At 49.2% G+C, this 22963-nt stretch overlaps 1 protein-coding gene across 1 annotated transcript in view; it reads left to right on the top strand.

Moving 5' to 3' along the window:
• Nucleotides 1-22963, top strand: part of SCAF11 (SR-related CTD associated factor 11) — a 438302-nt gene that overhangs the window by 117120 nt on the left and 298219 nt on the right. Inside the window, exon 5 of the mRNA XM_082256718.1 lies at nucleotides 8520-8605. Coding sequence (XP_082112844.1) covers nucleotides 8520-8605 — 86 coding nt within the window. The remainder of the gene's footprint in view (nucleotides 1-8519; nucleotides 8606-22963) is intronic.

Below are 22963 nucleotides of genomic sequence, written 5' to 3'. Positions count from 1 at the left end.
AAGGAGGTGAGATTGCACTCTCTGGATGTTGTTCGGGCGATAAGGGTTTACCTTAAATCGACTGAGTCTTTTCGTAAGACTGACTCCTTGTTTGTTCTTCCAGAGGGTCCTCGGAAGGGCATGGCGGCTTCCGCCTCTACCATTGCCAAATGGATCAGGCAGACCATTGCACAGGCCTATGCCTTGCAGGGGAAGGTTCCCCCTGTGCCTGTGAAGGCGCACTCTACTAGATCACTGAGTACGTCTTGGGCCTGCCGTCATGGGGCTTCTGTAGCCCAGGTGTGTAAGGCGGCGACTTGGTCGACCGTACACACTTTCACAAAATTCTACAAAGTAGATGTTCAGGCATCGGCGGATGCTTCCTTTGGCCGCAAGGTTCTTAGTGCGGCTGTTCCATAGGGTCCCTTGTTGGGGACTCCTGGCTGTTGGGATAGTTTTTTTGTATCCCCTGGGTTTTTTGTCTTTTCCTGGGTTGTTGCTCCTGTTGAGCACTTGTTTTTGCTGTTGCCCAGCTGGTTTCCTTCCTTTGGTAAGGTTCCTTTCTTTGATGTGGAGACTGCGTTGCCTTTCGGCGCGGATGCGTTTCCCACCCCTCATGTTTGCACTGCTTTGGGACGTCCCCATATGTGACGAATATGAAGAGGCGGCGACTGTCGGAGGACGTAAGAGAAAACGGAATTTTTGTAAAATCTTACCTGTAAAATTCCTTTCTCTGAGTCCTCCGACAGTCGCCGCCCCCACCCCTCTTTTGGGGTTTGAATGTATACTCTACTGCTATTCCACTAAAACTGAGATATGGTTGCAGGAAGTAGGAGGGTATTGACTGAGGGGACCACCCCTTGAGGGTGGGATATGTTAAAGCTTTATTGTTAACATATTCTGTTGCCTAGCTACTCCTTCGGAGCAAAGTCTAATACCCCATATGTGACGAATATGAAGAGGCGGCGACTGTCGGAGGACTCAGAGAAAGGAATTTTACAGGTAAGATTTTACAAAAATTCCGTTTTCTCCAATCGCCTTCCAGGACGGCCCAACAGGAGAGATGATAGGCTCCTCCTACCGGAAACACAATCAATTAAAACACAGTTAAAAGGCCCCACCCTTCCCTCTATCCTCAGTTTAGATTGTGTTTCTTTCTACGAAACGTTTGTTGTTTTTTACTGACCTGCAGACTTTGTGATAGTCCTATGGTCCCCCTGTGAGCCAGGTTCAGCGAAGCCATTGAGAGTAGAGCTCTACCTGCCACCCCTCCCGGGTCTCTCACAGGTCGCCTCTTCCATCGGGGGAACCGTCGGTCACCCTGGGTGATCCCTCTGGTCTTTCTCTGTTTTTTCCCGGCGCCAGCAGCTCTCCTCCACAGAAGATCAGATTCAAAATTCCCGCGGGAAGTGACGTCAGACGCGAGCGCCTCAAGCCTCGCGGAAGGAGTCGGACATCCGGTGACGTCAGTTCCGACGAACGCGGAAGGAGAAGGTGGAGGAGACGCCGGAACCGCTTTACATGCGGTAGTGCAGCTCCCAGGCCGTAGGAGCTCGGAGAGCTGCCAGGGAGATGAAGCCTTCTACTCACCCACCAGGGAAGGAAGAAGCGCTGGGCCAAGCAAAAGCAGCCAAACCCAGGTCGGACCCGGGTAAGTGCTGTAGTGCATCTAGAAACTTACTTTCAACAGAAAATGTCTGCTGATGTATTTTCCCTAAAAAATGCTTGATGTTCCCTCTCCCTGCCCATAGTAGGACTGTTAAGTGTCTTTTCTATAGGGCCTCATACCTTTGCATATGTGGGAACAGTGATACTAATCGATGTTGTATCCTGTCTTCCAGAGTCCCAGAGTGGTGTTCAGGAAACTTCTACTGTCTCAGGGCCAGGATCTGTTGCCTCTAAAAAGTGTGGTAACTGTGCAGACAAATTACCTCCCTCCCATACAAAACCATTTTGCTACAAATGCATTTACAAACTGGCAGGAAAAGAATCATCAGCCCTTATGAAAGACTTTTTAAAAACAGTCCGGGAGGAAATGCTGACAACAATCCAGACTGTAAAAACTTCCCTAGCACCCCCAGCCTCTCAGGCAGGGGAAGGGACCTCTTCACAGGAGAGCTTTTTTGTTAAAGCAGGACAAATTAGCCAGCCCCTTTCTCAGAGTCTACCTTCAGGTTTGCAAGGAAGTAGACAGGAAGAAGAGGATTTGAACCACTCAATCTCCCAGTCCAATTCAGAGGGAGAAGGAGATAGGGACTCAGATGAAACAGAGGAAGCAGAACCTTCCAGGAATCTGTTTGGACTTGATAACATGCAAGGGCTTCTTCAAGCTGTGTATGCCTCTGAAGAAATACCTGACGTACAAGTAGGGACATCAGCTCAGGACAGACTCTACAAGGGTCTAGGTAAGACTCCTTCTAGAGTTTTTCCCATCCACCAATCCCTCAAAGGGTTGGTTCTTCAGCAATGGCAGCGTCCAGAGACTAAGTTTAAGAAACCAGTGTCATGGAAACGCAGATTCCCCTTTAAGGAGGAAGATATCGAACAGCTGATTAAAAGTCCAAAATTAGATGCTCCCTTGGCTCAAGTAACCAAGAAATCGGACCTCTCCTTTGCTGATTCAGGCAGCATTAAGGATGCCATGAATAGGAAAGCGGAGTCTCTCCTGAGGAAAGCCTGGGAGGCCAATGCCTCTACCATGGCCCCAGCCTTGGCTGCCTCTTGTGTAGCAAGAAATACCTGCTGTTGGTTAGACAGGTTGAATAAAAACTTATCCCAGAATAAGACTCAAGATTTACAGGACTCACTGACCCTGATTGGGAAGGCAGTAACTTACCTGGCAGATGCAGCTGTTGAGTCGGTTGTAGCTTCGGCCAAGACAGGTGCCCTTTTAAACTCAGCCAGAAGAGCTATCTGGTTGAAGGAGTGGGAGGGTGACCTCACCTCAAAGTCAAAGCTCTGTGCCTTGCCTTTTGAAGGATCATTATTATTTGGTTCTGGGTTGGATGAGGTTCTAGCTAGGTCCTCAGAAAAAGGGAAGAAATTTCCAGTTAAAAGGAAGGATGTTCCCAGGAAATTTTTTCGAGGCCCCCAGGAACATAGTCAAAATAGACGTAAAAGAGAACCCAACAAGAGATGGGGTTTCAGGAAGGGAAAACAAAGGAATAATTTGCTCTTTCCCTCCTCAGCGGGCTCTAGAGACAACAAGTGACGCCACCATCAAGGTGGGGGGGAGACTGAAAAAATTTCTCCCTCAGTGGGGAAAAATTTCAGTCTCCCCATATATTTACAACCTCATTCAGGAAGGCTATCGCCTTCAATTCAATTCAATACCACCCACCACAATTACCATAACTCAGGTCCCCAAGAAACCTCAGGTCAAAGAAGCTCTACTTCAGGGGATTCAAGAACTGGCAGAGCAATTAGTAATAACCCCAGTACCAGAGGATCAGCATCTACAAGGGGTGTATTCCCATGTGTTCGTGGTTCCAAAACCATCAGGCAAATTCCGCCTAATAATAAACCTGAAGAAACTCAACAGTTTCCTGACGTACAAAAAATTTTCAATGGAGACAATTTATTCAGTACGAAAGAACTTACTAAAGGATGTCTTCATGACCACCTTAGACCTCAGAGACGCTTACCTACACATTCCCATCCACCCAGAACATCAAAAGTTCCTGAGGTTTGCCTTAGAGAACAATGGGGAAACGACTCATTGGCAGTTCAGGGCACTACCCTTTGGTCTAGCTGCCAGTCCAAGAATATTTACGAAGGTTCTTGCAGAGGCGGTAGCCCACCTACACATGTTGGGGATTGCCCTGATCCCCTACTTGGACGATCTACTGATTTTCGGGAAATCAGAGACCCAGGTAAACCAGGATACCCATCGTGTAATAGAGGTTTTGGAGAGCCTAGGATGGCTTATCAATCTGAAAAAATCAGCTTTGGTCCCATCCCAGCTCCGGAACTTTCTAGGGTTTCTAGTAGACTCAAAGGCTCAAAAACTATTCCTAACCCAAGAAAGGATGCACAAGATAGTCACCACAGTCCAAGGGTTAGAAGACTCCCCATCCTGCTCCAGAAGAGATGTTCTGAGAGTATTGGGCTTGATGTCAGCCAGCATACCAGCCTTGGTGTGGGCACAATTGCACGCAAGGGAACTTCTGTTTTTCCATTTGTCATCTTGGGACAGAAAAACAGACTCGTTGGACGAACAAGTCGTCCTCACCCCTCAGGCCCGGGAATCCCTGATATGGTGGAAAGAACAGACCAACCTAGGGAAGGGCAGGCCCTGGGGACAATGGGATCCTATAGAGATCACTACAGACGCCAGTACCAAGGGCTGGGGTGCACACATGGAAGGAGCTCATGTACAGGGGATCTGGGAGTTGGCGACAACTCAAGCCTCCTCCAATTTCAGGGAGTTGAAAGCTGTAGGAGAAGCCTTGAAAGCTTTCAAAGAGAACATCCACAACAAGGAGGTCCTCATTCTCTCAGACAATACTACAACGGTAGTATACCTGAACAGGCAAGGAGGAACCAGATCCAGACCCCTCTTGGATCTAGCTTCCTCAATCCTAAGCTGGGCCGAGGAAAGAGTAGTCTCTCTAGTAGCAGTCCACATCAGGGGGGAAAACAACCTGCAAGCAGACTTCCTCAGTCGTCATCTGATTCAGGAAGGAGAATGGGAGTTAGACCCCAGAATTTTTCAAAAGATTACACAGAGGTTCGGAACACCAGAAATAGATCTGTTTGCCACAGCGCAGAACAAGAAAGTGGAAAAATTCTTCTCCCTCACCAGGTCCAGAGGAATGATGGGGTTGGATGCCCTGGCTCAACCTTGGGGTTTCAGTCTGGCTTACGCCTTCCCCCCTCTAATGTTGATCCCGAGAGTTCTTCAGAAACTGAATCACTCGGAGGACCTCCGGTTGATACTAATTGCTCCTTGGTGGCCAAGAAGACCTTGGTTTGCCACTCTGAAGACCATGGCAATGATTCCCCCATGGCATCTGCCGGTCTCAAAAAACCTGTTATCTCAGGGTCCAGTGTTATGCCAAGACCCGGAATTTTTTCAGTTGGCAGCTTGGCTACTGAAAGCCAACTCTTAATTTCAAAAGGTTGCTCACAGAGAGTTGTAGATACTCTCCTGCTGAGCAGGAAACCTATTACCAAGAAAATCTACACTAAGGTATGGAAAAAGTTTTGTACCTGGGGTAAGCAAAGAGGTTTTGACTCCCCCCTCTACCCCTGTAATCCTAGAGTTTCTACAGGACGGGGTGGATAAGGGTGTGGCCATTAACACTCTTAGGGTACAAATTGCGGCTCTCTCGGTGTTCCTGGACACTCGTCTGGCAAGAGAGCCACTGATAAGCAGATTTTTGTTAGCCAGACAAAGAGTTACTCCTTTGTCTAAAGACAGGTTCCCTCCTTGGGACCTGACAAGGGTCCTAGAGGCGTTATCTAGGTCTCCCTTTGAACCTTTGGAACAGATTTCCCTCAAACGGTTGTCTTTAAAACTGACGTTTTTGCTGGCTATCACTTCAGCTCGGAGAGTAGGGGATCTCCAGGCCCTCTCTATCAAAGAACCGTTTATGACTGTATGCCCAGACAGGATAATCCTAAAACCAGATCCACTATATCTCCCAAAGGTGGCATCTCCTTTTCACAGAGTACAGGAGATCAATTTACCTTCCTTCTGTGACAACCCAAAGAACAGTAAGGAGGAAAAGTTCCACTGTATTGATGTTAGAAGAGCTCTACTCATCTACTTAGACAGGACAAAGAACTTTAGAAGGTCAAACCATCTTCTGGTCCTTCATTCTGGACCTAGGAAAGGATTGCAGGCTTCCAAGCCCTCAATTTCCAGATGGATCAGGCAAGCAATTACCATCGCTTATGAGGCATCAGGTGTCCCAGCTCCTGTTAAAGTTAAAGCTCATTCTACAAGAGCCCTAGCAACATCTTGGGCCGAGAAGGCAGGAGCATCCTGGGAACAGATCCGCATGGCAGCCACTTGGTTCAGCCAGAACACCTTCCTGAAACATTACAGGATAGAAGTACTGTCTCAACAGGACCTGACCTTTGGACGCAAGGTCTTGCAGGCAGTTGTCCCACCCTAAGGTAGGCTGAGGTTAATCTAGTATCCTCTCATGTTGGGCCGTCCTGGAAGGCGATTGGAGAAATCTTACCGTTAGTTTACCGGTAACGTCTTTTCTCATGAGCCTTCCAGGACGGCCGGCCTACCCGCCCTATCAAAGGGTGCAAACAAGTTAAAAAGGGTAAGTGCCTATGAATTGACTGTGATACACGGTTCCCTCAAGGAATTTGGTTGTGGAAGATACTTTTTTACAACTGAGGATAGAGGGAAGGGTGGGGCCTTTTAACTGTGTTTTTAATTGATTGTGTTTCCGGTAGGAGGAGCCTATCATCTCTCATGTTGGGCCGTCCTGGAAGGCTCATGAGAAAAGACGTTACCGGTAAACTAACGGTAAGATTTGCTTTGGATGAATAAATCACCTCTAACGTTGGGTGTCGTACTCGTGTGGATGTTTCTACGTTATGCAAAACTATTAGGATAGTTTTTAAATTTTAGAATTGGGTGCCTTAAGACTGTCCTATAATTTTTAACAGGTGCCTCGAGAGTGTCTGTCTAATTTTTACAGGGTGCCTTGACTGAAAAAAGGTTGAGAAACACTGGTGTAGATATCCAGCTTGATATTTTCCCCCGCTGAGATCAGATGTGTTTTTTCAAAGTGTTCCTTTTAATTTTTTTGAGGTGTGTGTGTATTATAATCAGACATTGTGTGAGTTGGAGTTTTGATAAAGCTCTTCAAGTTTGGATATGGAGATATATATATATATATATGTATATATATATATATATATATATATATATATATATATATATATATATATATATATATATATATATATATATATATATATATATATATAGTTTTCATACCCTGGTAGAGTTTGATTTCTTGGCCATTTTTCCAGAGAATATGAAATGCACAAACTTTTTTTTTTTCTTTCACTCATGGTTAGTCTTTGGCTGAAGCCATTTCTTATCAATCGACCGCATTTACTTTTTTTAAATCATTATGACTACAGAAACTACCCAAATGACCTTGATTAAAAGTTTACATTCCCTGGTAATTTTGGCCTGATAACATGCACACAAGTTGACACAAAGGGGTTTGGATGGCTGTTAAAGATAACCATCCTCACCTGTGGTCTGTTTGCTTGTAATTAGTGTGTGTATATAAAAGGTCAATGAGTTTCTAGACTCCTGACAGACCCTTGCATTTTTCATCCAATGCTGCACTGATGTTTCTGGATTCTGAGTCCTAGATAAAGCAAAAGAATTGTCAAAGGATCTGTGTGAAAAGGTACAGTAGTTGAATAAAGGGATATAAAAAGATATATCCAAGGAATTGAGGATGCCAGTCAGCAGTGTTTAAACTCTTATCAAGAGGTGGAAAACGAGGGGTTCTGTTGAAACCAAACCACGGTCAGGTAGACGAACTAACGTTTCAGCCACAAATGCCAGGAAAACTGTTAGGGATGCAAAGAAAAACCCACAAATCACTTCCGGTGAAATACAGGACTCTCTGAAAATGTGGTGTGGCTGTTTCAAGATGCACAATAAGGAGGCACTTTAAAAAATATGGGCTGCATGGTCGTGAGCCATTCCTACGCAAATGCCACAAAGTATCCCCCTTACAATATGCCAAACAGCACAGAGACCAACCTTCTGGCACAGTCAGTCATTTGGAATGATTAAACCAAAATTGAGCTTTTTGGCCACAACCATAAAGGCTACTTTTGGAGAGGAGTCAACAAGGCCTATGATGAAAGGTACACCATTCCTACTGTGAAACAGGGAGGTGGATCGATGATGATTTGGGGATGTGTGAGCTGCAAAGGCACAGGAAATTTGGTCAGAATTGATGGCAAGATGAATGCAGTATGTTATCAAAAAATACTGGAGGAAAATTTGCTTTCATCAGCCCAGGAGCTACACATGGGGCTTACTTGGACAATCCAACATGACAATGATCCTAAACACAAGGCCAAGTCGACCTGTCATTGGCTACAGCAGAATAAAGTGATGGTTCTGGAGTGGCCATCTGTCTCCTGACCTCAATAAATAATTGAGCCATTCTGGGGAGATCTCAAACGTGAAGTTCATGCAAGACAGCCCAAAAATTTACAGGAACTTGAGACTTTTTGCCAGGAAGAATGGGCAGCTTTACCATCTGAGAAAATAAAGAGCCTCATCCACAAATACTGCAAAAGACTTCAATCTGTCATTGATTAAAGGGGGCAATACACGGTAATATAAACTGGGGTATGGAAACTCCTTTTGATCGGGGTCATTTAAGTAGTTTGTTGTCATTATGAATTTAAGAGTAAACCGTTGATAATGGCTTCAGCCAAACACTAATGTAATGTAAATGTGTGTATGTATAATTAATTTTTTTTGTTAAATTGCATAATTGCTAAGACAATTCTCTATACTTCAACCTCTAAAGATCCAGGTCGTGGCAAGAACACAAAATGAAAACTGCAGCTGCAACCTGTGCCAGTGGTGCTGTACAAAAGGGAAGATATGCTTTAGGTCAGTGATCATGAAGATGTTTTTTTACAGCAGTGATAAGATGAGAGTAACTTTTATTTATTTATATAACAATCTATTTAAATGGGTGGATGGAGGGTGGGAAAAGTTATTGCCAATTAGACTTGTTAAATATTAAATTCTATAGTCTGGGTGGTGAACGGATTGGTTACTTTGGGTAACGGGTCCTGTGTTTTCTCCAATTTTATTTTCCCTAATTTTATATTCTTTATTTTTCTGCTTGTGTAAACCTTTCCCTTGTTTTCGTACCTGGGTGCCCCAGATGCATGTGATTTGTGTTCATATGTATGTGGGGGTGGGAGGCGTTACTAGATATAGATATATAGATCTAGAATCTCACAAAAGTGAGTACACCCCTCACATTTTTGTAAATATTTTATTATGTCTTTTCATGTGACAACACTGAAGAAATTACTTTGCTACAATCTAAAGTAGCTGGTATAACAGTGTACATTTGCTGTCCCCTCAAAATAACTAAACTCACAGCCATTAATGTCTAAACCGCTGGCAACAAAAGTGAGTACACCCCTAAGTGTCAATATTTTGTTTTGCCACCATTATTTTCCAGCACTGCCTTAACCCTTTTGGGCATGGAGTTCGCCAGAGCTTCACAAGTTTCCACTGGAGTCCCCTTCCACCAGCTCCGTGATGTCATGGAGGACTGAATGTTGGAGAACTTGCGCTCCTCCACCTTCCGTTTTGAGGATGCTCAATAGGGTTTAGTTGTGGAGACATGCTTGGCCAGTCAATCACCTTTACTCTCAGCTTCTTAAGCAAGGCAGTGGTCATCTTGGAGGTGTGTTTGGGGTCATTATCGTGTTGGAATACTGCCCTGCAGCCAAGTCTCTGAAGGGAGGGGTTCATGCTCTGCTTTAGTATGTCACAGTACATGTTGGCATTCATGGTTCCCTCAATGAACTGTAGCTCCCCAGTGTCGACAGCACTCGTGCAGCCCCAGACCATGACACTCCTACCACCATGCTTGAGTGTAGGCAGGACACACTTGTCTTTGTGCTCCTCACCTAATTGCTGCCACACACGCTTGACACCATCTGAAACTAATATGTTTATCTCTGTGTCATCGGACCACAGGACATGGTCCCAGTAATCCTTGTCCTTAGTCTGCTTGTCTTAAGCTGTTTGCGAGATGTCATGTGCATCATCTTCAGAAGAGGCTTCCTTCTGGGACGACAGCCATGCGGAGCAAGTTGATGCAGTGTGCGGTTTATGGTTTGAGCACTGACAGGCTGACCCCACCCGTTTAACCTTTACAGCAATGCTGGCAGCACTAATACGTCCATTTCCCAAAGACAACCTCTGGATATAACGCTGAGCACATGCAATCAACTTCTTTGGTCAACCATGGCAAGGCCTGTTCTGAGTGGAACCTGTCCTGTTGTACCACTGTATGGTCTTGGCCACCATGCTGCTGCTCAGTTTCAGGGTCATGGCAATCTAATAGCCTAGGTCATCTTTATGTTGAGCAACAATTCTTTTTTCAGATCCTCTGAATTCTTTGCCATGAGGTGCCATGTTGAACTTTCAATGACCAGTATGAGAGTGTGAGAAAACACCAAATTGAACACACCTGCTCCCCATTCACACCTGACACCTTGTAACACTATCGAGTCACATGACACAGGGGAGGGAAAATGGCTAATTGGGCCCAATTTGGACATTTTCACTTGGGGTGTACTGAGTTTTGTTTAGTGATTTAGACCTTAATGGCTGTAAGTTATTTTGACACTGTCATACAAGCTGTACACTGACTGCTTTACATTTTAGCAAAGTGTCATTTTCTTCAGTCTTGTCACATAAAAAGCTATAATAAAATATTTACAAAAATGTGAGAGGTGTACTCGTGAGATACTGTCTAATATATATATATATATATATATATATATATATATATATATATATATATATATATGTGTGTGTGTGTGTGTTTCCCAAGTGTTCTCAGAGGGTGGATGCCTTTTTTTTTTTTTTTTTGTCAGGATTCCTGCTTGAGCTGGTTTCTACAGGCAGCTGTCCGGATCAGGGTTTTCATAGCTTGACTTGGCACTGCCATACCTAGACCCTACTGGAGGTTGAAGGACTAGCCGGTCCACAGGGACTCCATTTGCACCTCTTTGTCTGTGATCATGCACTGCATACTGCTTTGCTGAAAAATTGAGACATGCTGGTAGTGGTTATTCTGATCCATCCTTTTGTTTTCCAGTGCCAAATCCTCCTGTAGGCAGTAGTATAACCTGGCAGTATAAGACTAGTGTGTCCCTTGAAAAGGATGTTATGGGTAGTAGAAAAAAACGTTTTCACTTTTGTTCATTGACAAACACAGCTCCAGAATCTTCTTAACCATTGAGTTATGCTGCCCCCTACAGGAGTAGGACACTAGGCAGGAAAAAGCTTTACCACGCCTATGGGGCAGTCCCAGGGGGTATACTTTTTCTGCTATAGGTATTCATGTTTTTTTCTGCCAGTCAGGAGTAAGGACCTTGCTCCTTGCTGGGATCTCTGGTCCTAGCATTTTTTCCTTTTTAAACAGATTTTTTTTCCCTTTTTATTTTCTGTGAGAACTACGATCAGTTGCTGGACTGGATATTCTAGATCCTTATGGTCTCCCCAGTTCGGCCAGTGAGCACGAGCTGACCTCAGCTCCGTGCTAGGTCGGCCGCACCATAGCCCCATTGGCTGGGGCTGGCCGGCGAGTTAAGCGTCATGCGAGGACGCACACGACCTGGTCACGGCCTGAGTCGTGGTGTGCCTCTGGCCCGCATCACCCCCATCCAGTGCGGTGTCCTGCCTGGAGTGGGGGCCACCCGGTTCCACGGTATGGAAGCAGTGTCGTCGCCCCCTCCCACTTGCCGGTTTTGGGGTGGACGAGGGCCCCTCCCTGGGATGGTGGGACCCTCAGGTTCTCCCCCCAGCCCGTCTAGGGTCACCGTGGGTCTTACCCCCCCCCCCCCCTCCCTGGAGGTTCTGAGCTGGCTTTTGCCATGTGCTCTGAAGAGGGATTTCCTTTTGGGGCTGCTGCTGACCGGTTTCTCCGGGCGCACATCGGTTGGGGGGGGTTACAACAGGGTCTTTCGTCACCCTAGGGGGTTAGTGACCTGGGCAGGGGTGGTCTTAAGAGCTACCGGCTGTTCTGGGCTGGGGGAGCAGATGGCTTCACATCCGCAGGTCCGTGCTGCACGCTGCTGGACCCGGCCGAAAATTTAGGCCGCTACTTTGTGGCCCACCGGCTGGACTCTTATTTAGAGAGGCCCCAGTGAGGGTGGCTGGAGCCACCACCCTCTGTTTGGGCATCCGCCCTCTCCCCCGTTGCTGGGCGGTCGGGTCTGGCGGGCTTCGCGCCCAGGCGTTGGGGCGCCCTCAAGAATTTTGGATGCGGCCTGCTGGGCCTCGAGTGGGCGCCTCCGGGTGGGGGGCAGCCCACGGGGGGGGGGAGCCCCCAGGGAGTGTCCTGTGGCTGCCAGCCTCCCCTTTGAAGGGATGTGTGCGGCTGGGCCTCCACCAAAATTTAGGCCGGATTATGTTTTAGGGTAAGTTTAGTATGTTGCGACCCTACTGGATCTGCTTCCACATACTTGGTGTGCTCTGGTAATGAGGAGGTTTCCTCTTCGACTGCAGCCACGCATGCAACGGCGCTGGTGGATGCACGGATTGGATCGGTGCAGGCAACTTTAAAATTGGAGGATGCAGCTGCATTATGTCGGCGCCTAAGAATTTTTTGCTAGACGGTATCACTTTGAAGATTCCCCGTTTAAAAAAAAAAAATGTAAATAGTGGACAAGCCCCGCTTGTGGTGGATTCTCAGAGTTTCAGCCAAATAACTCCACTTTAAATCCAGTGGACGAGTCTCCAGGTTTTAAAGACCCCTTTGACGGGGATGCAGAGACTTTAGTCCGCCACATTTTTCCTGTGGCTTGTTTGGTCCTTAGGCCCGTGTTCACCATAGCATTGGTGTCCTAGATGTTAATGGAGTGGGCAAAGCTTTTGCGCCAGGATCTGGAAGGGGAACAGCTTCCCCCTGCCCTTGCGAGCTGGTGGACCAGTTGGTTTAGGGGTTGCACTTTTGTCTGTGGCGCCTCTGGATGCGGCTCCCTTGGTTTTTAGGCTGTCCGAGACAGCAGTGGTCTTTCGGCGCCTGATATGGCTGAATGCTGGTCTGCGGACCAGTCTTCCAAGGCGGCCTTATCTGTTCTCCCTTTTTTTTTTTTGGGTTATCGCCTGTTTGGATCTTCCTGGATGCTATCATTAAGGGTTTTACAGGGGGCAAGAGTACTCTTCTTCCACAGGCTGCTAGGGGCTAGGAGTCTCGTTGGAGAGCGGGTTCTTCCAGGCCTGCAGATAAGGACCCTTCTGCCTGAAGGGTCGCCCTCACCCGTGTCTGAGGTGGGGGGATGTCTTTCCTTCTTTCCGGACCCATGGACTTTCCTAAATTCAAGACAGGTGGGTCCACGAGCTGATCCGGTCCGGCTGCAAGATTGGGTTTCAGTATTATACTCCAGTGAGGAGCTTTCCTTCCTATCTGCGTCTGTCCCCAGACCGTTTTTTTCTACTAGGGGTGATTGCTCTGATTCCATAATCGGAATGTTTTCAGGGCTTCTGGTCAAATCTATTTACAGTGCCAAGGAAGAAAGGCAAGGTATGTCTAATCCTGAACCTCCCAAGGCTTTGAACTACTCGTGCTAGTATAGAAGCCCTGAATGGGGTCCATTCGTACAGTAGTGGCATCCCTACATCAAGGACGCTTACCTTCATATTCCATCATTTGTCGGTCATTAGCATTTCCTCCGCTTGCTGTGAATGAGGAGCATGCTCAATTCAAGGCGTTACCCTTTGGTCTCGCTTCAGCGCTCCGGGTGTTCACAAAAGTGTTGGCCCCGGTGCTAGCATTGTTTCGACAGTGGGGGATTGCAGTGCTAGGATACCTGGATGATCATCTTCTGCGAGTTGAGTCTCCGACTGCTCTGCAGGACAACCTGGACATCACTGTGCGGACTCTGCAGAAGTTCGGTTGGACTTTAAACTTCCAGAAGTCTGCTCTGGTTCTATCCAGCCAGGGTGTTTTCTTCCACTGGACAAGCTCCAGAACCTGCAGGATGCTATTCGACTTCTGTTGTCCAGCAGTCGGTTGTCTTTTAGGACTTGCATGTGGGTGCTGGGCCTGATGGTGTCTACCCTTTAGATGGTCCGGTTTGCACAGTTCCACACAAGACCTTTGCAGAGAGATTCTTGCCAAGTGGGACAAGAATCCAGTCTCTAGACAATCTGATCCTGCTGAGTAGTGGTATGGTGGGGTCCCCCATCTGGTGGTTTCACTCTACGGCTCTTCGACAGGGAAAATCTTTTCTTCCCCTGTACTGGACAGTGGTCACCACGGATCCCAGCCTGTCCAGGTGGAGAAGGCGTTTTGGGCACAGATTGTGCTCAGGGGGTCTGGACTCTGTTTGGATCTTCCTGGATGCTATCATTAAGGGTTTTACAGGGGGCAAGAGTACTCTTCTTCCACAGGCTGCTAGGGGCTAGGAGTCTCGTTGGAGAGCGGGTTCTTCCAGGCCTGCAGATAAGGACCCTTCTGCCTGAAGGGTCGCCCTCACCCGTGTCTGAGGTGGGGGGATGTCTTTCCTTCTTTCCGGACCCATGGACTTTCCTAAATTCAAGACAGGTGGGTCCACGAGCTGATCCGGTCCGGCTGCAAGATTGGGTTTCAGTATTATACTCCAGTGAGGAGCTTTCCTTCCTATCTGCGTCTGTCCCCAGACCGTTTTTTTCTACTAGGGGTGATTGCTCTGATTCCATAATCGGAATGTTTTCAGGGCTTCTGGTCAAATCTATTTACAGTGCCAAGGAAGAAAGGCAAGGTATGTCTAATCCTGAACCTCCCAAGGCTTTGAACTACTCGTGCTAGTATAGAAGCCCTGAATGGGGTCCATTCGTACAGTAGTGGCATCCCTACATCAAGGACGCTTACCTTCATATTCCATCATTTGTCGGTCATTAGCATTTCCTCCGCTTGCTGTGAATGAGGAGCATGCTCAATTCAAGGCGTTACCCTTTGGTCTCGCTTCAGCGCTCCGGGTGTTCACAAAAGTGTTGGCCCCGGTGCTAGCATTGTTTCGACAGTGGGGGATTGCAGTGCTAGGATACCTGGATGATCATCTTCTGCGAGTTGAGTCTCCGACTGCTCTGCAGGACAACCTGGACATCACTGTGCGGACTCTGCAGAAGTTCGGTTGGACTTTAAACTTCCAGAAGTCTGCTCTGGTTCTATCCAGCCAGGGTGTTTTCTTCCACTGGACAAGCTCCAGAACCTGCAGGATGCTATTCGACTTCTGTTGTCCAGCAGTCGGTTGTCTTTTAGGACTTGCATGTGGGTGCTGGGCCTGATGGTGTCTACCCTTTAGATGGTCCGGTTTGCACAGTTCCACACAAGACCTTTGCAGAGAGATTCTTGCCAAGTGGGACAAGAATCCAGTCTCTAGACAATCTGATCCTGCTGAGTAGTGGTATGGTGGGGTCCCCCATCTGGTGGTTTCACTCTACGGCTCTTCGACAGGGAAAATCTTTTCTTCCCCTGTACTGGACAGTGGTCACCACGGATCCCAGCCTGTCCGGGTGGAGAAGGCGTTTTGGGCACAGATTGTGCTCAGGGGGTCTGGACTCTGGAGGAGTTCAGACTACCAATAAACCTACTGGAACTTTGGGATATCAAACTTTGTCTGGTTATTGGACGGTTCCTCTTCAGGGGTGTCCGGTACGGATTCAATTGGACAATGCCACGACCGCCGTGCCATAGGCCAATCACCAAGGGGGCACAAAGTGTCCTTGCGGCTCGAGAAGTACTCAGCATTCTAAGGTGGGTGGAACGTTTCATTCCAGCTCTCTCTGCCGTGCATATTCCAGGGGTGGAAAATTGGCAGGCGGATTACCTCAGTTGAGAGGCCTTGGACCATGGGGAGTGGTCTCCATCTTTAAGGTGTTTTACCAGCTGTGTCTCCGGTGGGGAACTTCGAGGTGGACCTGTTGGCCTCTCGTCTCAACAGAAAGGTACAGAGATTCGTGGAATGATCTTAAGATCCTCTAGCCGACGCCACAGACCCACTGTTGGCTCCTTGGGGCCAGTACTGTCTGATATACACCTTTCCCCCTCTCAAACTTCTGCTGCGACTTCTACGGAGAATCGAGGCAGAAGGAATTCCGGTCATACTTGTGGCCCCAGATTGGCCTACCTGATGTCCCTTGGCTGTTGAAAGCCAGGTGCTGAAGGATAGCGGCTGTTAAAGGCTAGTAAATCTACCTCCTAGGAAGACTTGCTATCGCGTTTGGAAAGCATACATTGCTGGTGTAAGTCTCTAGGGGTTTTTCCCCGTTCTTTTTTGGTGGCTCGCATTTTTGGCGTTCCTCCAAAGAGGTGTGAAACTGCTCCTTGACCTGGGTTACCATCAAGGGCCAGGTTTCGGCCTTGGCGGTTTTCTTTCAACACCCTTTGGCTAACGCATTCCTTGGTTAGCATCTTTGTTCAGGGGGTTTGCCACTTGGCTCCGCCTGTGCGGTCTCCATTGCCTCCGCAGGATCTCAATTTGGTACTGTCCGTTCTTCAGAAACCGCCTTTTGAAAATATTCACGAGATTCCTCTGCTCACATTGTCCCAGAAGGTAGCCTTCTTGGTGGCAATTGCTTCCCACAGACAGGGTGTCTGAGCTGGCAACCTTGTCTTGTGGTTCAGAGATAGTGGTGCTTCGCCCTTCTCAGTCGTTACTTCCTAAGGTTGTCTCTGGTTTCCATCTGACTGAAGACATTGTGTTGCCTAATTATCCCTGTGGCCTAATTATACTAAGGAGCTTGCCTTGCATTCTCTGGATGTTTCGGGAGATCGGGGTGTACCTGGCGGCAACCGAGTAATAGTGCAGGCCTATTCAATCAAGGGTCAGGTTCCTCCTTTCCCTTTTTTAAGGGACATTCTATGTGGGCGGCTGGTGCTTTTGGGCCTTCCGCCATCAGGTATCAGTGATGCAGGTTTGCAAAGCAGCCACCTGGTCGTCTATGAACACTTTCACTAAATTCTACAAAGTAGATGTGTTGGCATCTGCAGATGCTGCTTTTGGCCGCAAGGTTTCGCAGGCCACTGTTTGAGAGGACTCTTTGAGGGTGTATTGTTTTCTCTTATGTCCTCCGACAGTCGCCGCCTCTTCATATTCGTCACATATGGGGTATTAGACTTTGCTCCGAAGGAGTAGCTAGGCAACAGAATATGTTAACAATAAAGCTTTTAACATATCCCACCCTCAAGGGGTGGTCCCCTCAGTCAATACCCTCCTACTTCCTGCAACCATATCTCAATTTTAATGTCTAGCTTGTCAGGAGTGGCTGGCTTTTTCTGTGCTGGGGCTTTCTGCCCCAGACTCTTTCTTCTTTTTAAAATTTTGTTTGAGTTTTCTCTCTACCTTTTACCTAGCTGTTATTTTTGTCAGCATTAGTTAGTTCTTCGGATGAAGAGGATCATGCAGACTGGGTCTCGGGCTGATCCCCCTGATCGCAGGTCGTGGGTCAGTGGCTTCCCAGTCTGCCATCGAGCGTTCAGCCAGGTAACGCTCCTGGCACAGTGAACGACCCATCCCTGTTCGGTGCAGGGATGATTGGTGAGGTGGCTACCTCACTGGACGCTGTGCGGTTTCTTAACCCCCATTTTGTGCGTCTTGAATGCGACTCTCCCTGCCTCATGTGCAGCGGTTTGTTCGCCTGTGCGGGTTCCCCACGCCATGTGAGGTAAGTGTATGTATGTGGGGACCTGTCTGTCTGGGGGGGTGTCAGTCTGGGACTGTGTAACCTGCCTTTAATCACACTGCTTGTCTCCCTATCTCTCGGCTGCATGCTGTGGGCTGCAAGGGGGGGGGGGGAGATGTGTGACACTGTGTCAGGCTGATCAGTGTGTGAAGCTGTGTGCTGTGGGGCATGTTTTTTGGCATGTTTGGGCACTGTACAGCGATCGCTGCGGCGATCTGACATGTATTCTAATACTGGAATGTAATGTGTGTTTTTTTTACTGCACTGTGGAGCGGCGGTTTCGGCGCCAAACGGCGCCATTTTGCCTACTACCGCTCCGGCCGCATGTTTTACATGCATGGCGGCCATTTTCTTGTAGCCTCCATAGGCTTACATAGAGCGCCCTGGCAGCATCACTTCCTCTTTCCAGGAACACCGATCGAGGCAGCAGCAGCGGCGAGGGTCTCCTCAGGTTTTACCCTTCTGTTCTTGTTATCCATTGCCTGTGTTCAGTTTGCATATTCCCTGTGGGGGTCTTATTGTGCTGAGTGTGGTGCGGTGGGCTGCGCTTGCCGCGCTTGCTTAGAAGGGGCAGTTAACCCTTTGTTGTCTGGCATTACAGGGGCAATGGATTCTCAGGAGGGAAAATTTCCTACAGCCTTGGTGGAAAGCCAGGGGACCGCTGTCTCCCCCCCAGGGGGGGATTTGGCCTCTATTGTGGCTGGCCTTGCTGCTCAGGTGCAGATGCTGGTGGCTGCTCAATCTACTAAAAGGCCCAGAGTTGCTCTTTCCTCTGATTCTGAGGGTGAAGGTGATGGGGCTGTTATGGCAGGGGCCTCCTTATCGGGGTCCCGCTCCTCTCTTGATCTAATAGGGTCTGAGGTGGAGGCTGAAGTTGAGGGGGTTGATAATTCTCCTCCTGGCTCGCCTGAAGAGCTTGCAATCATGGATGAGTTGATTGCTTCCATAAAGCAAACGCTGCGTTTGCAGGATGAGGTGTGTCCCCCCGCTGCATTGGCGGTTTATGGGACGCAGAGAAAACGCAGGACGCCGCAGGTTTTTCCCTGCAATGATGATTTTCAGCGCGCTGTTAAGGAACAATGGCGCAATCTACGCAAACCTTTTGCTGTACCAAGTAGATTCAAGCTGCGTTATCCCTTTTCACCTTCCACTGATGAAATGTGGTGTGTGCCACCCCCAGTGGATCACGCGATTGCGGTTTTAAACAAAGCCACTGCGATTCCTGCAGAGGATTCCCCTGTGTTCCGTGACGCCACGGATAGGAGACTGGAGTCTCTTACCCGTCATACTTATTCTGTTACGGGTTCTATGCTTAAGGCTCTATTTGCTTCTCTCATGGCGGCCCAGGCGATCGCAAGTTGGACGCAGATGCTTAGGTGTGTCCTAGTGGCCGATTCGGCCTCGCCGGCGACCCTGGATATGGTGGATCAAATCCACCAGGGTGTCATGTATCTGTGTGATGCGGACCTGGACCTGATTCCGTTGGCTGCACGTGTGCACAGTGTGGCGGTGTTGTCTCGCCGCCTGATTTGGTTAAAATGTTGGTCGGTGGACCAGTCTTCACGTAAGACCTTAGCCAATCTGCCTTATGATGGGTCTCGCCTTTTTGGGGAGTCCCTGGATGTGTTGATTAAGGGGATCACGGGGGTAAGAGCACTCTCTTGCCCCATTTCCCAAAAGCTAAGGGGGCTTCTGGGAAGAAGCATGCTAATTTTCGGCCCCCTCAGGGGTCCTTTCGTGCCTTTCGGCCGCACTACAAGGGCAAGCCGTTCAAAGGTCAAGGCTCTCAGAAGAAGCCCTGGTCTGGTAAACAGAAGTCCGGCCAATCCGGATCTGCAGCCCATAACAGTGCGGCCTGAAGGGGCGCCCTCACCCAGTTTTGGGGTGGGGGGACGCTTGCTCGGTTTTCTTCAGCCCTGGTTGGCCCGTGTGCGGGACCGATGGGTTCAGGAAATCGTTCGATCTGGTTACAAGATCGAGTTTCTCTCTCGGCCGGAGAGCAGATTTTTTCCCTCAAATCTTCAACTGTCTCCAGAGCGTTTGCGGGACCTGCACCTGGCGGTGCGGGACCTGAGGGCTCAGGGAGTGGTGGTTCCGGTGCCTCATCGGGACAGATTTCGGGGGTTTTATTCCAATCTGTTCACCGTGCCCAGGAAGGAGGGCAAGGTTCGTCCAATTCAGGACTTGAAAGCTCTGAACCGCTCTGTGCGGGTTCGCAAGTTCTGCATGGAATCCCTGCGGTCGGTGGTGGCTGCCCTGGTTCCGGGGGAATTCATGGCCTCCATCGATTTGAAGGATGCGTACCTTCACATCCCCATTTTCGAAGGTCACCAGAGGTACCTTCGATTCGCCATTGCGGAGGATCACTACCAGTTCGTGGCGTTGCCTTTTAGTCTCGCCTCGGCTCCGCGGGTCTTCACCAAGGTGCTTGCACCGGTTCTGGCATTGTTGAGGGCCCAGGGCATTTCTGTCCTGGGGTATCTAGACGACATCCTGGTTCGGTCTGCGACCAGCCAGGGTCTGGAGGAGGACCTGTCTGTCACGATGCAAACTCTGCAGGAGTTTGGTTGGACGATAAATTTTCCAAAGTCGACGCTGAGTCCGTCGGTTCGTCTTCCCTACCTGGGAATGCTTCTGGACTCGGTACAAGCGAAGGTCTTCCTGCCGGAAGACAAACTCAGAACTCTTCAGGAGGAAGTCAGGTCCCTCAGGGACGTTCCTCACTCGTCTTTAAGGACGTGCATGAGATGTCTGGGATTGATGGTCTCGGCCTTCGAGGCGATTCCCTTCGCCCAGTTTCACACGCGGGGTCTCCATGCGGAGATCCTGTCCAAGTGGGACGGGCGACCTTAATCTCTGGATCTTCAGATCTCGTTGAGTCATCGCACCAGAAGAGACCTTCTGTGGTGGCTCCAGTCCCCGATGGTGTCCGGGGGCAAGTCGTTTCGTCCTATCTCGTGGACGGTGATCACCACGGATGCCAGCCTGTCGGGCTGGGGTGGTGTTCTGGGCGTTCTGTCTGCCCAGGGGACTTGGTCGGAGGGAGAGTCTTCCCTTCCGATCAACATTCTGGAATTACGTGCGATAAATCTCTGTCTTCATCGCTGGACGGACCGGCTGCAGGGCTGCCCGGTTCGGGTGCAGACGGACAATGCCACGGCGGTGGCCTACATCAACCACCAAGGGGGCACCAGGAGTGCCCGGGCGGCTCGAGAAGTGGCCGACATTCTGTCTTGGGCCGAGACTCATGTCCCGGCGATAACGGCAGTTCACATTCCGGGGGTGGAGAACTGGCAGGCGGACTATCCTAGTCGCCAGACCCTGGATCAGGGGGAATGGTCTCTTCACCCGGCTGTCTTCCAGATGTTGTGCGCGAAGTGGGGTCTTCCAGATGTGGACCTGTTCGCGTCTCGTCTCAACAACAAGGTGAGAAGGTTCGTGGCAAGGACGCGCGACCCTCGGGCAGACGCCTCAGACGCGTTAGTGGCCCCGTGGCATCAGTACAGGCTGATGTACGCGTTCCCACCGATTCAGTTGCTGTCCAGGTTCCTTCGCAGGTTACTCTCGGAACGCAACACAGTAATTCTTGTGGCACCGGACTGGCCTCGCCGGTCCTGGTACGCAGACCTCGTGAATCTGGCGGTCGACGCCCCTTGGCGTCTGCCTCTTCGAGACGATCTACTGTCTCAGGGACCGATTTACCATCCTGCTTTACAGTCGCTGGCTTTGACGGCCTGGCTGTTGAGACAGAGGTCCTGAAGGAGAAAGGTCTCTCTCCGGAGGTCGTTCATACTTTGATCAACGCGAGGAAGTCTTCCTCGGGGAAGGTTTATTACCGTACTTGGAAGGCCTATTTTGCCTGGTGTGAGTCCAGGGGGTTTTCACCCCGCACGTACTCGGTTTCCCGTGTGCTGTCTTTTCTTCAGACGGGTGTTGCTCAGCGTTTGGCGCTGGCTACGATAAAGGGTCAGGTGTCTGCGCTGGCCGTTCTGTTTCAACGTCCCGTGGCTTCCAACTCCTTGGTTGGCACCTTTATTCAGGGTGTGCGGCATCTGGTTCCTCCTAGGAGGGATCCTTTGCCCCCTTGGGACTTGAATCTCATTCTATCTGTGTTACAACGTGCTCCTTTTGAACAGATCAGGGAGATCACGTTGTCTATGTTGTCCAAAAAGGTCGCCTTTTTGGTGGCGATCACTTCGGCTCGCAGGGTGTCGGAGCTGGCAGCTTTGTCCTGCAAGTCTCCGTACCTGGTTATTCATTTGGATAAGGTGGTCTTGCGACCTAATCCTTATTTTCTTCCGAAACGAGTTTCGGAATTCCATCTTAATGAGGATATTGTCTTGTCTTCGCTGTGCGCGAAGCCTAAACATCCAAAGGAGGTGAGATTGCATTCTCTGGATGTTGTTCGGGCGATAAGGGTTTACCTTAAATCGACTGAGTCTTTTCGTAAGACTGACTCCTTGTTTGTTCTTCCAGAGGGTCCTCGGAAGGGCATGGCGGCTTCGGCCTCTACCATCGCCAAATGGATCAGGCAGACCGTTAAACAGGCCTATGCCTTGCAGGGGAAGGTTCCCCCTGTGCCTGTGAAGGCGCACTCTACTAGATCTTTGAGTACGTCTTGGGCCTGTCGTCATGGGGCTTCTGTAGCCCAGGTGTGTAAGGCGGCGACCTGGTCGACCGTGCACACTTTCACAAAGTTCTACAAAGTAGATGTTCAGGCATCGGCGGATGCTTCCTTTGGCCGCAAGGTTCTTAGTGCGGCTGTTCCATAGGGTCCCTTGTTGGGGACTCCTGGCTGTTGGGATAGTTTTTTGTATCCCCTGGGTTTTTGTCTTCTCCTGGGTTGTTGCTCCTGTTGAGCACTTGTTTTTTACTGTTGCCCAGCTGGTTTTCCTTCCTTTGGTAAGGTTCCTTTCTTTGATGCGGAGACTGCGTTGCCTTTTCGGCGCGGATGCGTTTCCCACCCCTCATGTTTGCACTGCTTTGGGACGTCCCCATATGTGACGAATATGAAGAGGCGGCGACTGTCGGAGGACGTAAGAGAAAACGGAATTTTTGTAAAATCTTACCTGTAAAATTCCTTTCTCTGAGTCCTCCGACAGTCGCCGCCCCCGCCCCTCTTTTGGGGTTTGGTTGTATACTCTACTGCTATTCCACTAAAACTGAGATATGGTTGCAGGAAGTAGGAGGGTATTGACTGAGGGGACCACCCCTTGAGGGTGGGATATGTTAAAGCTTTATTGTTAACATATTCTGTTGCCTAGCTACTCCTTCGGAGCAAAGTCTAATACCCCATATGTGACGAATATGAAGAGGCGGCGACTGTCGGAGGACTCAGAGAAAGGAATTTTACAGGTAAGATTTTACAAAAATTCCGTTTTTTTCAGGTAACCACCCCCCCCCCCCCCCCCACCCCCGAGTTTTTCCTGGTTGAGCTCCAAGTTACCTGGTTGGCTAATTTTAGCCTTTGGGAATTTTTTCTGCAGTTTTTCCCACCCCCTCATTTTAACACTACTTTGGGACTTCCCAATGGTCAAGGAGATTCTG

Source organism: Pelophylax lessonae (genome assembly GCF_965119305.1).
Source record: "Pelophylax lessonae genome assembly, chromosome: 4".
Lineage (NCBI taxonomy): Eukaryota > Metazoa > Chordata > Amphibia > Anura > Ranidae > Pelophylax > Pelophylax lessonae.
The sequence above is the reverse complement of the archived record's forward strand: the minus strand, read 5'-3'. Positions and strand labels throughout refer to the sequence as shown.